The 13,777-nt window shown below is 44.6% G+C and overlaps 1 protein-coding gene across 7 annotated transcripts in view; it reads left to right on the forward strand.

The window, feature by feature from the left end:
* The window catches only part of MARK3 (microtubule affinity regulating kinase 3), a 110,048-nt gene that overhangs the window by 7,121 nt on the left and 89,150 nt on the right, over nt 1–13,777 (forward strand). For 4 of the 7 annotated variants that reach the window (XM_032771596.2, XM_032771601.2, XM_032771602.2 and 1 more), the window contains exon 2: nt 8,168–8,206. The exons of the other annotated variants lie outside the window; for them this stretch is intronic. In XM_032771596.2, coding sequence (XP_032627487.1) covers nt 8,168–8,206 — 39 coding nt within the window. The remainder of the gene's footprint in view (nt 1–8,167; nt 8,207–13,777) is intronic. 7 annotated transcript variants of the gene reach the window in all.

The raw sequence follows: 13,777 nt of genomic DNA on the forward strand, positions 1-13,777 counted from the left end.
CCTGCCTCCAGCTCAGCCTGGACTAGCAGCTGATCCCGGCTCAGGGTAGGAGCCACTGCCTGGGGTGTTCCCAGCCTGGAGTAATTTACCTCTCTGCCGGCTGCTCTGGATGCCTGAAACAATATACCTGCACTGCTAGAGAGTGGTGTGTGACTGATCTTGCAGCTTCCCTGTCAGAAAGTCATATTTCTGCAGGGAAGCAAAGAAATCTGTGGAGGACATGAATTCTGTACATGCACAGTGGCACAGAATTTCGCCAGGGGTAAACTATGCTTGCACAAACCCAACCACAAGTAGGTGGGCTCTGCTTCTGCAGGAGGAAGTTCCTGGTAGCTCTGAAGTCCCTCTCAAAATCCTAAATATGGCCCTGAAAATGTTGTTATATTATTTAAAGTGCATTAATTTGTACAGATTAGGGTGTTTGCAGACAATCTGGAAGATTAGATTTGATTTATGCAATGTTTACTAGAAATGTCCTATTATAAATAGAAGTATGTAATCAGAAGGCTATCTCTGGCAACATGAAATTAGAGTCAGAAAAATCCTGTGTACATATTAACAGGGATAGCTCTCCTTGAATGTTTTCATAAGATATTTTAAACATTGAGATAACTGGGAAGAGAAGATTCAGGGGTGACTTGATTTCTGTCTGTAAGTACCTATATATGGAACAAATATTTCATAATGGGTTCTTCAGTCTAACAGAGAAAGGTATAACACCATGTAATGGCTGGGAGTTGAAGCTAGACAAATTCTGATTGGAAATAAAGCATACATTTTTAACCATTGGAACAATTTACTGAGGATCATTGTGGCTACTCCATGACTGGCAATTTTTAAATGACAATTGGATGTTTTTCTAAAAGATATGCTCTAGGAACTATTTTGTGGACGTTCTATGCCCTATGTTGTATAGGAGGTCAGACTAAATGATCATAATGGTCTCTTTTGGTCTGGAACCTGTGAATTGCTATAAATTAAATTGCCACCTTCACTTAGAAGAAATTAAGTGTACCCTAATAATATAGTTACACAGGAAACTCCACATGAAATGTTTTGTTCTTATCACAAATTTAATTAAGAGTGTGAAATATACTCCTTTGGATTTTTTTAGTACTTGGAATATCTTTTAAATACTGCATTGTACGTCTGAACTACATCTAATATATGACTATTCTTGCAGTGTATTAAGAGTTAATAGTTTGACATGTTAAAGTTAGGCATGTCACATGCCAGTTTGAGCTGAATCATCTAATCCAATGGTTCTCAAACTTTTTTTTCTGTGGACCAATTGAAAATTGCTGAGGGTCTCGGTGGACCACTAAATGATCTTTCCAAATGTTGTTTGTACCATTAGCTAATTATTGTAAAGCACTTTGGATAAAAGTGCTGTATAAAAATAACCCTTAATTAACATTTTTTGTTCTACAAATAAAAGCACACAACTCATATTTTAATATCAGTAGTCTTACCTTTCTAATGTGATGGGTGTGCTCTCTCTCCCTGACTGTGGCAGCCCCCGAACTGGGGCTGGGAAGGAGGGGGGTCTCTCCCCAGCAGCCGCAGCCCTGGAGCTGGGGAAAGTCACCTCTTTATCTGGACACCGCAGCCCTGCATGTCCCAAATTCCCCCCACCCCCTCTTCTCACCCCATTGCCCCCTCCCACCTACCCCCTATTCGCACCAAGACTACCACCTCACCTTACATGTGTGTCTTGTCCAGGGACCTAATTAGTGGAGCCATGCCTGCACGGCTCCACTAATTAGGTGGGTGGTCCTTCATTCTCTTGTGTGCTGCCGCCCAGGCACGCATCTTAGCGGGAACTATCCACAGACCACCTGAGTGGAGCTCATGGGCCACAGTTTGAGAACCTCTGATGTAATCTGTATCTCCCAGGTTAGATGTAATCTGTATCTCCCAAGTTAATTGGGTGTTGTGGCGCAACTAAAATGCCTTTTTTTGGTATGCATTTCACAAAATACATTCTTGCATTTTGATGAAGCAGGTTTCATTCTTTCTGTGTTACACTACATGCATAAACAACTAAAAGAAAACAGTACCCCTCTAGCTTGATCCAGAAATCTTGCAAAGAAACCAAACAACTCCTCATTGACTAAAACTCAAGAGTGGTGCAAGCATAGATAATTCTGTCTAAGATTGGAGGTAACTGTCCCTCTAGATCCCTTGTTTCTCACAATAGCGTGTTTTTGCTACTTCCTCCCATGCTTGGTCAAATACCACCTCTCTCTGGGACTTTGCTGTCACAAAAATGGGAGAGACTAAGGACTTGTCTACACTAAAAGCTCTGCAGCAGCATAGCTGCACAAGTGTAGCTGCACTGCTGTAGCACTTAAGGCTTGGCTACACTTGTGAGTTACAGTGCATTAAAGGAGTCCCGGGTGCACTAGCTCACTACCCATCCACACTGGCAAGGCACGTAGAGAGCTCTGACCCCATGGCTAGAGTGCTCCTGGTACTCCACCTTGGAGAGTAGAATAACCCCAGCATGAGTGTGAACTAGGTGTTGTATTACTGTGCTCTGATCAGCCTCCGGAAACCTCCCATAATCCCCTTAAGTCAAAGTGACCACTCTTGTCATTGTTTTAGATATGCCCTTTGAAAGCTCCGTTTGACAGCTGGCTGCTTATCTGTTCTGAGACAAAGCAACCATTACTGTGGAATGCTGTATGTGAGAGAGGGTGAGAGGGAAGGTCTGCTGTTTTCTGAACTTACAAGACAGCATGCTGACATGCTCTCAGCCCCCCAGAAACCTACTCTCTCTCCCCTCACATATACACAGCACACTCCCTGTCATAGCTTCCTACTCAGATTTGAACCTTAGCGTTCATAACCTGAGAAGCTAGCATGAACCCCTCTAAGCTTAATTACCAGCTTAGATCTGATAGGCTGCAACCAACCAGGAATCAGTGCTTCCTTACACTTGAAGCCCCCAAAACTTCCCTGTGGACCCCCAAAGACTCAGATGCCCTGAGTCTACAACAAAGGAAAATAAACCATTCCCCCCCCCACCTCTCTCCACCCGGAATTCCTCTTTGGGCTAACCTAAGAGTTACTGATGCAACCTCTTTACTTCATGTCTCCTCTCTCCACAAAGAGACAAACCCAAAGACAAGGAAACAGAAAAGATTCTATCTCTCTTCCCCTTAGCTTTCTTCCCGCCCTGGGACACTAGGAGAGTTAAACACAGAGAGCAGTTTTTCCCCTCCCTCCTGTCTTTTCCTCTTCTCCCACCAACTTCCTGGTGGGTCAACTAGAAACAAAATCAACAGATCTTAAAAAGCAAACTTTTAATAAAAAGAAAGAAAGAATAGAATAACAGTTCTCTGTAATCTAGATGGTAAGATACAGGGTTTTCAACTTATAGAAAATGAAAAAACAATACAAAAGGATAAACAGCCTTATCCAAAACAATACATTTAAAGTACTTATAGCCAAATACACATAAAGACTCCACCAGCCAGATACACAGATGACAATACAGCAAACAATTTAAAAGACTATACTTTTGCTACCTTGTACTTAAACTGGAAAACAGAAGATGAGAAGACTGGAAATAGACCCTCTCATAGCTGAGAGGCACAGAACAGACAAAGACCCAAGACAAGAAAACCCCACAAATTCCCTCCCATAAGCTTTGAAAAATCCGGTTTCCTGATTGGTCCTCTAGTCAGGTGTTTGGTTCCCTTTGTTAACCCTTTACAGGTAAAAGAAACATTAACCCTTAGCTATCTATTTATGACACTCCCTGTCACACTCCCACCCCCCATTTGAAAAGCATGTTGCAGCCACTTGCATGCTGGGATAGCTACCACAATGCACTGCTCTCTGTGGCGGTTGCAAGAGCTGCTAATGTAGCCACGCCAGTGCGCTAGCAGCTGTCAGTGTGGACAGACTACAGCGCTTTCTGTGCTGCGCTTTATGAAGGCTGGTTTAACTCAGTGCTCCACATCTGCAAGGGTAGCCATGCCCTTAGTGAAGACACCACCTACGCCGATGGGAGGGTTCCTCTTGTCCGTATAGGTATTCCATTCCCAAGAGTTGGTCGCTGTGTTGACAGGAGAAGCCCTCCTGTCAACATGGCACTGTCTACGCCAGGGGTTTGGTCAGTGTAACTACATCGCTCAGGCAGGTGGATTTTCCCCATCCCTGAGCGGTGTACATATACCGACATAAGTTGCTAGTGTACACCAAGCCTAATCAAGCTTCTTTTGAGGATGGGAGAATGCTACCTCGTTCTGTTTGTCCTCCCCTTAGATTGGTAGAAGTTGAACTGCTATGGAGATATGCCTAATAGACTATATATGCACTTAAGGGTTGATTTTGAGGGGTGCTGTGCACCTATTGATTTAAATGAAACTGTCTCCTGGGGTCCAATTTAATAAGTATATTTATGGGTCAAAGCATATGTCTTCTAAAATGACATCTTGTTGAGCCATTGTGTATCTAAGCTTTTATATCAGATTTGTTCCTGCAAAAATCTAAAAAAAGGTTTTTCTAACTGCAAGCTTGACTGGTGTCTGGGTCCTTTTTGTTTCATATATAATTACTAACAATGATGATTCTGGAACCAACTTAGTTGGCAATTTTATTGATGATGCAGAGTAGAATGTAGCTTGCTCCTCTTAGCTACTACTCTCCAGTGCTGATGTCAGTAAATATTCATTTTGGTCAGTAAATAAAGCAAATATTACTTGGAAAACACGATAAATTTCAGATCCAGATATGAGTATCAAGTGCCTTTAAAAAGTTTATTTTCTAAACACTGCAGTTGAGTATATTTTGTATAAAAAGGATTCCTATATTGGGTTTTGTAACCCATGATTAGCACTAGACAACAAAATAGACTTGTTTTCATATAGTATATGGAGTGTGGCTCACACTGATCATTTGCTGTATCGGATGGAACTGAGAAAAATCAGGGATGTGACTACACTGGAAGGGGTCTCCTAGGCAGAGTAGCAGCACTCTTTGTAGGCTATTGCCCTACAAGAGGAATTTGTCTTTTGTCTATGATTACTGAGCCTTAACTAGCAAATTATTTCCAATTCTGGATCTTTGGTGTTATGATAACTCATTCTTTGTCCTACACACTTATTAGTATTTCTCATGCAGAGCAAACGTAAAACATTTGAGGGATGGGTATCTCTTTGCCACATATGGCAGGGCATCACGCATCCTGTTGTTGGCCAGTCAATGTTATTACCCCTTACATGTCTACTGAATGCAGTGTTTTGGGGCTCTGTCACGTTTGCTGAGACTAAGTGGGTGTGTCCCCAATTCAATTATTTCCCCCCCAGGGGGTTGGGAGAATTAGGGGTATGTGTCATGATGTCTAGGCTATTTGTACTAAAGATTAATTTCTCTTTTTTATTTTAACTGATCGTTGTTTGGCAAGTGTGATCTTGTTTAACTGGCCAGTCAATCTCATTGAGCGTCATTCATTGAGTGGACAAATGGCAGGAGATTATCTGTCTGAGGCCATAACGTATTTGCACAATAAATTGTTTCTTTTTGAGAGCAAGACTCGGAACCATTCAAACCATCTCACTAAATGCTTATGGTTTAGTAATAGAAGATTCCTTTATCCCCTTCTTTGGTCAGATTCTGCCCTAACTTTTATATGCTCTATTTGATCCCCACATTGACCATAATGGTGTGATTGCACATGTATAAACTATTACTCCCGGAGGGAATTCTGCACCACTGTGCATGTGGAGAATTTGTCCCCCACAGATTTCTTTGCTTCCCTGCAGAAAAATGACTTTCTGGTGAGGAAGCAAAAGGAAACTACAAAAGCGGTCCCCAGAAGTATGTTTCAGGTGCCTAGGGCAGCCACCAGAGAAGTAAATCACTGTAGGGCAGGAGGTGGGACTGGTGAAGACCTGGCTGGTGGCTCCTACCCTGTGCCAGGCTCAACTGCTATTCCTGGCTGGGGTGGGGAAGACAGGACTTCCTCTTCCCCTGCCAGGTCAGACCCACCTCCAGATTTCTCCTCCAGCTGCAGGAAGTTCTGCAAACTCTACTCCCCCACTCCCCTCATCCCACTTCCTGCACCCATTACTCCTCAGCTGCAGGGGGAGGGATCCCTGTACCGGGAGCTGCTCCCCAGTCTGCCCAACCCCTGTGCATCCAGACCCCCTCACTTACCTAGACTCTCCCACTGAGCCTCACCCCCCTTCACTCAGAACCCCCCCCCCAAGGAGCCCCACTCCTCCTGCACCTGGACCATCCCTACGAGCCATCCGCACCCCACTGAGCCCCAACCAGCTGCACTTGGATCCCAACTCCACTGAGCCCCATTCCCCCAGCATCTGGACCTCCCCATGCTCGGACTCCTCATGCTGAGCCCCAACCACCTTCATCTGGACCCCCCCTTCAGAGTCCCATTACTGTTGCACCCAGAACCCCCCAACAAGACCCTATGCATCCAGATCCCCCCCACACCTGGATCCTCCACTGAGCCACCTGCACCCAGATTACCCCCCACATAGCCCTCTCAACCCCCACCTGTATCCCCCCACAGTAAGCCCCTCCACACTTGGATCCTGCCTTGCTGAGCCTGCCAGTCCATGTGGAGGGGCAGGGCCCCAGGGTGTTTCTGAAGCAGGCCCAGTCCTTATGCTGTGTCAGGGTTGGGTGCAGCCTCATCACTGAGCCCATGTCCCAAGGCGAAGCTTCACAGTGATATTCCACCTCAGTGCAGTCAGTGGCCTGTGCTCCCCAGTGCTGTGCTGGAGCCTCCACATTTGATAAATAAAATTTGCAGAATTTTAAAATGGTTGCAGAATTTTTATTTTGGCACAGAATGCCCTCAGGATTTAAACCTATGTACTTCTGCTAATGCCCTAGGGGCCAGATTCTGTCCCGAGTCCTTACTCTTGTTGAATAGTACCGTACATAGTCCCATAAATATCAGTTGAATTATGTGTGAAGTAAGGTACACCGCTACCTCGATAGAACGCCACCCGATGTAACATGAATTCGGATATAACGCGGTAAAGCAGCGCTCCAGGGGAGCGGGGCTGCTCAATCCAGTGGATCAAAGCAAGTTCAATATAACACGGTTTCACCTATAATGTGGTAAGATTTTTTGGCTCATAAGGACAGCGTTATATTGAGGTACAGGTGTACTACTACTCAGTGTGAATGATGGGAGTGAACCTGGGCTTAAATACCTTATGGTGCTCTAATATTTCCAGTAACTTCATAATGTGACTTATTAAATGGGAATGATCTATCTTTTTTTCCCCACTTCACCTATGTTATAAATAATACTAGGTTACTATGAAACAATTTCAAACATCCAGTTTCTTTTGTTTGCTTTCTATAGCTGGGGGTGGACAATGAGAAAACGAGTCAGTTCCTCAGTTTTACTTAATTTCTCAAATATTTGCGTGATGTTTGAATGATAAACACTGCAGAGAATGAGATTTTTAATGTTTTTCCGTTGAAATTTTAAAAAGCACATGTGGTGTAGCTTGTTAAATTGACATGATTCTTATTGGCTCCATTACTTTCCAGAGAGTTCTCTATAGCAGCCATAAAAATTAAGTCAGGTCACTTTACTTTGCTGTAACACAAAGCTATGAGTGACAGCAGAGGCAATGGAGAGGTCTACAGACTTTGGAAGACAGCTCTATATATTGGCTTATGTTTGCTTGCTACGTGGAAGGCTATCGTCATAACCGCATGAGCTGGAGACTTCAATTTTTTAAAAAGTCAGTTTTGGTTCTGCAGAAATTGGTATCATTTGGGCCTTCCTCTCAATAAACCTTCATAGACTGAGTAAGCAAGTACATTTTTTTCATACCTTGTGTGTAGTCTGTTTAATACTTTATGCCCACTTGAAGAATTTAAAATAAAGTTCCATTTACTCCAGGTTTTCCCAGCTCTATTAGCAACTTCCTGGAGTACTATATTTAACTCTGAATCTTACTGATTAGTAAATCTAATCATCCTCTCTGTCTTGAGTGTTTCTTATGCACTCATTGTGGTGTCTAAGCTCTGAATATTTAGATGTAATGTAGAGCTAACATTGTCCAAAGGAATGTCAACTGTCTGCCCTCCATGCTTCATTTGCTTTTTACTTTTTTCCTTTTCTTCTTTTTTTTCACTTCATGCTTATCATTATCTGGCCTTGAGAAAGGATGTCGTCTCTTCACTGGGGGAAGTCCTTTGCGAAAAGGTGGGTTTTGCATTGTGTTCTGAAAGTTTAGGCTCAATGAGATCTCCTGCAGTAAGGTGTCAAACAACTGGGAGGTCCTGTGCTCCTCTTTAAATGTCTTCCTGGAGTCAAAGTCGAAGTATCTTAGATCGATTTACCTTGGGTCCTCACGGCACGGGATCGACGTCCACGGCTCCCCATATCAACTCCGCTACCACCACTCACTTCAGTGGAGTTCCGGAGTTGACGGGAACGTGTTCGGGGATCGATATATCGCGTCTAGATATACCCTAAATGGGGTTAAAATATTAATTAATTTTTTTTTTTTTTTGGTGATTTAAAAAGTTATTTAATGGCCCCAGCCTACCCTTCATTTCCTGGTTGAAGGCTGGGGCTGTTACAGAAGCCCTTGCTAGATGAAGACCAGTGGGCAGAACTGCATGTGTTAGGTTGGGACTCTGCCTGTGGAAAAAACAAACCGCTTCTATAAGGATAAGCTGGGGGGAGAGGGGAAAGGAGAATATGCTGGGGGGGTTAACAATGTGTTGAAGCAGTTGGTCAGGAAAGCAGCTTGTGAGCTATGCTGCTTGCCGGCGGGGTGTAACTCCATTAGCAGGATAGGAGATACTATACTACTTAAATCATGAATAGGTTGGAATATGAACAAGAGACTGCTAGGCAGCACTCCAACACCACATTCTACAAGCCATTACCCTCTAATCCCACTCAGGGTTACCAAGAGAAACTACGCCATCTACTCAAGAAACTCCCTGAAAAAGCACAAGAGCAAATCCACACAGACACACCCCTAGAACCCCGAGCGGGAGTATTCTGTCTGCTATCCAAGATCCATAAACCTGGAAATCCTGGATGCCCCATCATCTCAGGCATTGGCACCCTGACAGCAGGATTGTCTGGCTATTTAGACTCCCTCCTCAGGCCCTATGCTACCAGCACTCCTAGCTATCTTCGAGACACTACTGACTTCCTGAGGAAACTACAATCCATTAGTGATCTTCCTGAAAACACCATCCTAGCCACTATGGATGTAGAAGCCCTCTACACCAACATTCCACACAAAGATGGACTACAAGCTGTCAGGAACAGTATGCCTGATAATGTCACGGCAAATCTGGTGTCCTCACCCATAACTATTTCACATTTGGGGACAATGTGTACCTTCAAATCAGCGGCACTGCTATGAGTACTTGCATGGCCCCACAGTATGCCAACATTTTTATGGCTGACTTAGAACAGCACTTCTTCAGCTCTCATACCCTAACATCCCTACTCTACTTGCGCTACCTTGATGACATCTGCATCATCTGGACCCATGGAAAAGAAGCCGTTGAGGAATTCCATTATGATTTCAACAACTTCCACCTCACCATCAACCTCAGCCTGGACCAGTCCACACAAGAGAACCACTTCCTGGACACTACAGTATAATAAATGATGACCACATAAACACTACCCTATACTGGAAACCTACTGACCGTTGTACTTAATTACATGCCTCCAGCTTTCATCCAGACCACACCACTTGATCCATTGTCTACAGCCAAGCTCTATGATACGATCGCATTTGCTCCAACCCTCAGAGACAAACACCTACAAGATCTCTGTCAAGCATTCTTACAACTACAATACACACCTGCTGAAGTGAAGAAACAAATTGACCGAGCCAGAAGAGTACCCAAAAGTCACCTACTACAGGACAGGACCAACAAAGAAAGTAACAGAATGCCACTAGCCATCACCTTCAGCCCCCAACTAAACCCTCTCCAGTGCGTCATCAAGGATCTACAAGCTATCCAGAAGGATGATCCCTCACTCTCACAGATCTTGGGAGACAGGCCAGTCCTTGCTTACAGACAGCCCCCTAACCTGAAGCAAATACTCACCGGCAACCACGCAACAAAAACACTGACCCAGGAACCTGTCCTTGCAACAAAGCCCATTGCCAACTCTATTCAGGAGATACCATAATAGGACCTAATCACATCAGCCATGCCATCAGGGGCTCGTTCACCTGCACATCTACCAATGTGATATATGCAATCATGTGCCAGCAGTGCCCCTCTGCCGTGTAACATTGGCCAAACTGGACAGTGTCTATGTAAAAGAATAAATGGACACAAATCAGACGTCAAGAATTATAATGTTCAAAAACCAGTTGGAGAACACTTCAGTCTCCCTGGCCACTCGATCACAGACTTAAAATTCGCAATATTACAACAAAAAAAACTTCAAAAACAAACTCCAGTGAGAGACTGCTGAATTGGAATTAATTTGCAAATTGGACACCATCAAATTAGGCTTGAATAAAGACTGGGAGTGGATGGGCCATTACAAAGAATAAAACTATTTCCCCATGCTTATTTCACACACCCCCACCAATAGTTCCTTACATCTCCTTGTCAATTGCTGGAAGTGGGCCATTTTCATTACCACTACAAACAGTTTTTTCTCTCCTGCTGATAATAGGTCACCTTAACTGATCACTCTCCTTATAGTGTGTATAGTAACACCCATTGTTTCATGTTCTGTGTGTGTGTCTATTCCTACTGTATTTTCCACTTCATGCATCCGATGAAGTGGGCTGTAGCCCATGAAAGCTTATGCTCAAATAAATTTGTTAGTCTCTAAGGTGCCACAAGTACCCCTGTTCTTTTTCTACTACTTCTCTTGCTTCTCAGCTTCCCCAAGCTTTCCTGAACAAGCAGTGACTTTCTGGATCAATTATACTCTGCTACTTTGGGAATGCTTTGGATAGGTGGTAGAGGAGATTTCTTACCTTTTTTCCGACATGTGGAGACCCAGTGTAGCAGAAGGAACTTTGCCTGTTTGTCACCTTGTGCTGCCCTGATGACTTCTGCTACATGCATTGAAAGAAGAGTACATGCAAACCTCCTCTTCTGCAATGGAGTGAAGGCTTGGGCTATTTAAAAAAAACAAAAAAACCCATACTCTCAAATTTAATACAAAAAGTGTATTTCCGTAGGAACTCATATTGAGGATTTAGTAGCCATAAACGTTGACATTTTTAAAAAGTGATTTAATGATAGAAGTAGTAAGAATTATAACTTAACTGGCGGCTTTTGTTGCCATCACAATTAATGAGGCTTAATCTATTCTTAATATGCTGCTGCATCATCCCTCTTTTAACAAAAAATTGCATCCTTATTTAGCAAATTCATTGAAGTTACTGTGTGGAAAATTGCCGTAGTTGCGAAAATGAAAGCTAGAGTAAATCAGATACTTCAGGAAGATGGAATAGAGGAATAATTACCCTTTGATATGATAGAGGGACTTATTTAATTTAGAATTTTACAGCTCTGAAAGGATGCATAGGAACAGAATTCTTTGGTAATTGATATCCCTGCCTTTTGCATTATACCTGTCCAGCGTCAGGTCCTCTGCTCTACCATCAGTTTCACAAGCAGAAGTAGATCTCATGCTGGAATTTATAAAAAAAATAAAAATAAAAAATAAAAAATTACAGATGTCATTTTCTACTTTTGGGGGAATTCTTCACCATTATGTCTGTGCAGAATTCATGTCCCCTGCAGATTTCTTTTCTTCCCTGCAGAAAAATGACTTTCTCACAGAGAAGCCGCAAGAGTGATCACCTGCCCCTGCCCAGCAGCGTGAGCATGTCATTTCAGGTGCCTAGAGCAGCTGGCAGAGAGGCCAGTCACTGAGGGGTTAGGTGGGGTTGGGGACTCTTCAGCTAGTGGCTCCTGCCCTGCATTGGGCTCAGGTCTTGGCTACACTGGCGCTTTACAGCGCTGCAACTTTTGCGCTCAGGGATGTGAAAAAAACACCCCCCTGAGAGCTGCAAGATACAGCGCTGTAAAGTGCGGCTCCCAGCGGTGCAAGCTAAACCCCATGAGGATGTGGAGTATCTGCAGCGCTGGGAGAGCTCTCTCCCAGCGCTGGCGCTGCAACGACACTCACACTTCAAAGCGCTGCTGCGGCAGCACTTTGAAGTTTCAAGTGTAGCCATACCCTCAGCTGCTAGTTCCGGCTGGTCTAGAGGCAAGAGAGGATGGGACTTGCTCTTCCCCTGCAAGGAGTGGCTGGGTCTCGGTCAGACCCACATCCAGAAACCTCCTCCAGCTGCAGGAAGTGCCATACCTTCCCCACTTCCTGCCCCCATTGCTCTTCAGCCAGGTAGAGAGTGGTCACTGTATGGAGAGCTGCTCCCCCAGCTGCCCAAACCCAGTGCATCCGGATCCCACCCATACATAGTTCCACCAAGCCTCACCCCCTGCACCCAGAATCCTTCCACCAAGTCCCCTGCACCTGAACCTTTGCCCCACTGATCCTCATCCCCTGCACTTGGAGGGCCCCCCGGTAGCACTTCCTCCCACTGAGCCCTGCCCCCTCTGCATCTGGACCCCTGCACCCAGACCATCCCGCACTGAGCTCCCTGCACTTGAACCCACACCCTGATGAGCCCCATCCTCTCCTGCACCTGGATCACCCAGACCCCCAACCTACTGAGTTCCAACCAGCTGTACCCAGACCCCCACTCCATCAAGCCCCACTCCCCTAACACCACTGAGCCCCCACATCCAGAGCCCTCTGCTGAGCCCCATCCCCCCCAACCCAGACCCTTCCTCTTAGCCATATCCACCTTAATCTGGACCCTCTGCAGAGTCCCATTGTCCCTTCACCTGGAACCCCCCAACGAGCCCCTGTACATCCTGATCCCCCCTGCATCTGGACCCCCCACTGAGCCACCTGCAGATAGATTGCCCCACATAGAACCCTCTCACCTCACCCTGGTTCCCCTGACATTAAGCCCCTCCACACTTGGATCTTGCTGGGCTGACCTGACTGCCGCAGATTGGCAGGGCCCTGGGGTGTTTATAGGGCAGGCCTGGCCCTTCCGCTGTGTCCAGATTGGGTGCAGCCTAGCTGCTGAGTCAGTGTCCTGGGAGTGGGGAGGCTGCAGAGTGATCTCCCACTTCTGTGCAGCCGGTGGCCTGTGCTCCCCGCTACTGTGCTGGAGCCTCCACATTTATTTATTGACTAATAAAAATTGCACAATTTAAAAATATTGTGTGCAGAGTTTAGTTTTTTTGGTTCAGAATTCCCTCAGGAGTAAGATTCCTAACTCAGTGTTGCATCTGACCCAGGAGAATTCAATATTAGGCCTGGTCTTGACAGCAAGAGAGAAGAATTGATCACTTCCACTTAACCTCTAATTTTACTTCTGTGATTGATTTGATTGCATTTTTTATGTGAAAACCAAGTAATTCCAAACCAGTAATGTGAATATACTAGGTGCTGCAAATGGATCAGTTGCTCAAAGCTGAATACAGTTGAGCCAAATCAGTTGAGTGGGGAGAATATAAACAGAAAATTGAGAATGGTAATAGGGAACTGTATAAGAACATGTTACTAGATGTTCAAAAAGCACCATTGAGAGAGGATACACAGGTTAAAAAAGCATCTTGTCGTAGAGGGGAAGTGAAAGCAGGTATAAAAAAGTGGAAATTGACACCGATAGATATAGCTAAATGGGGAGAGTGAAAGCAGTGAATATAAACTAGGAATTGTAGAAAATTGCTAAGGGAAGCA

The sequence above is a fragment of the Chelonoidis abingdonii genome, chromosome 4 (assembly GCF_003597395.2).
Source record: "Chelonoidis abingdonii isolate Lonesome George chromosome 4, CheloAbing_2.0, whole genome shotgun sequence".
Taxonomy (NCBI): domain Eukaryota; kingdom Metazoa; phylum Chordata; order Testudines; family Testudinidae; genus Chelonoidis; species Chelonoidis abingdonii.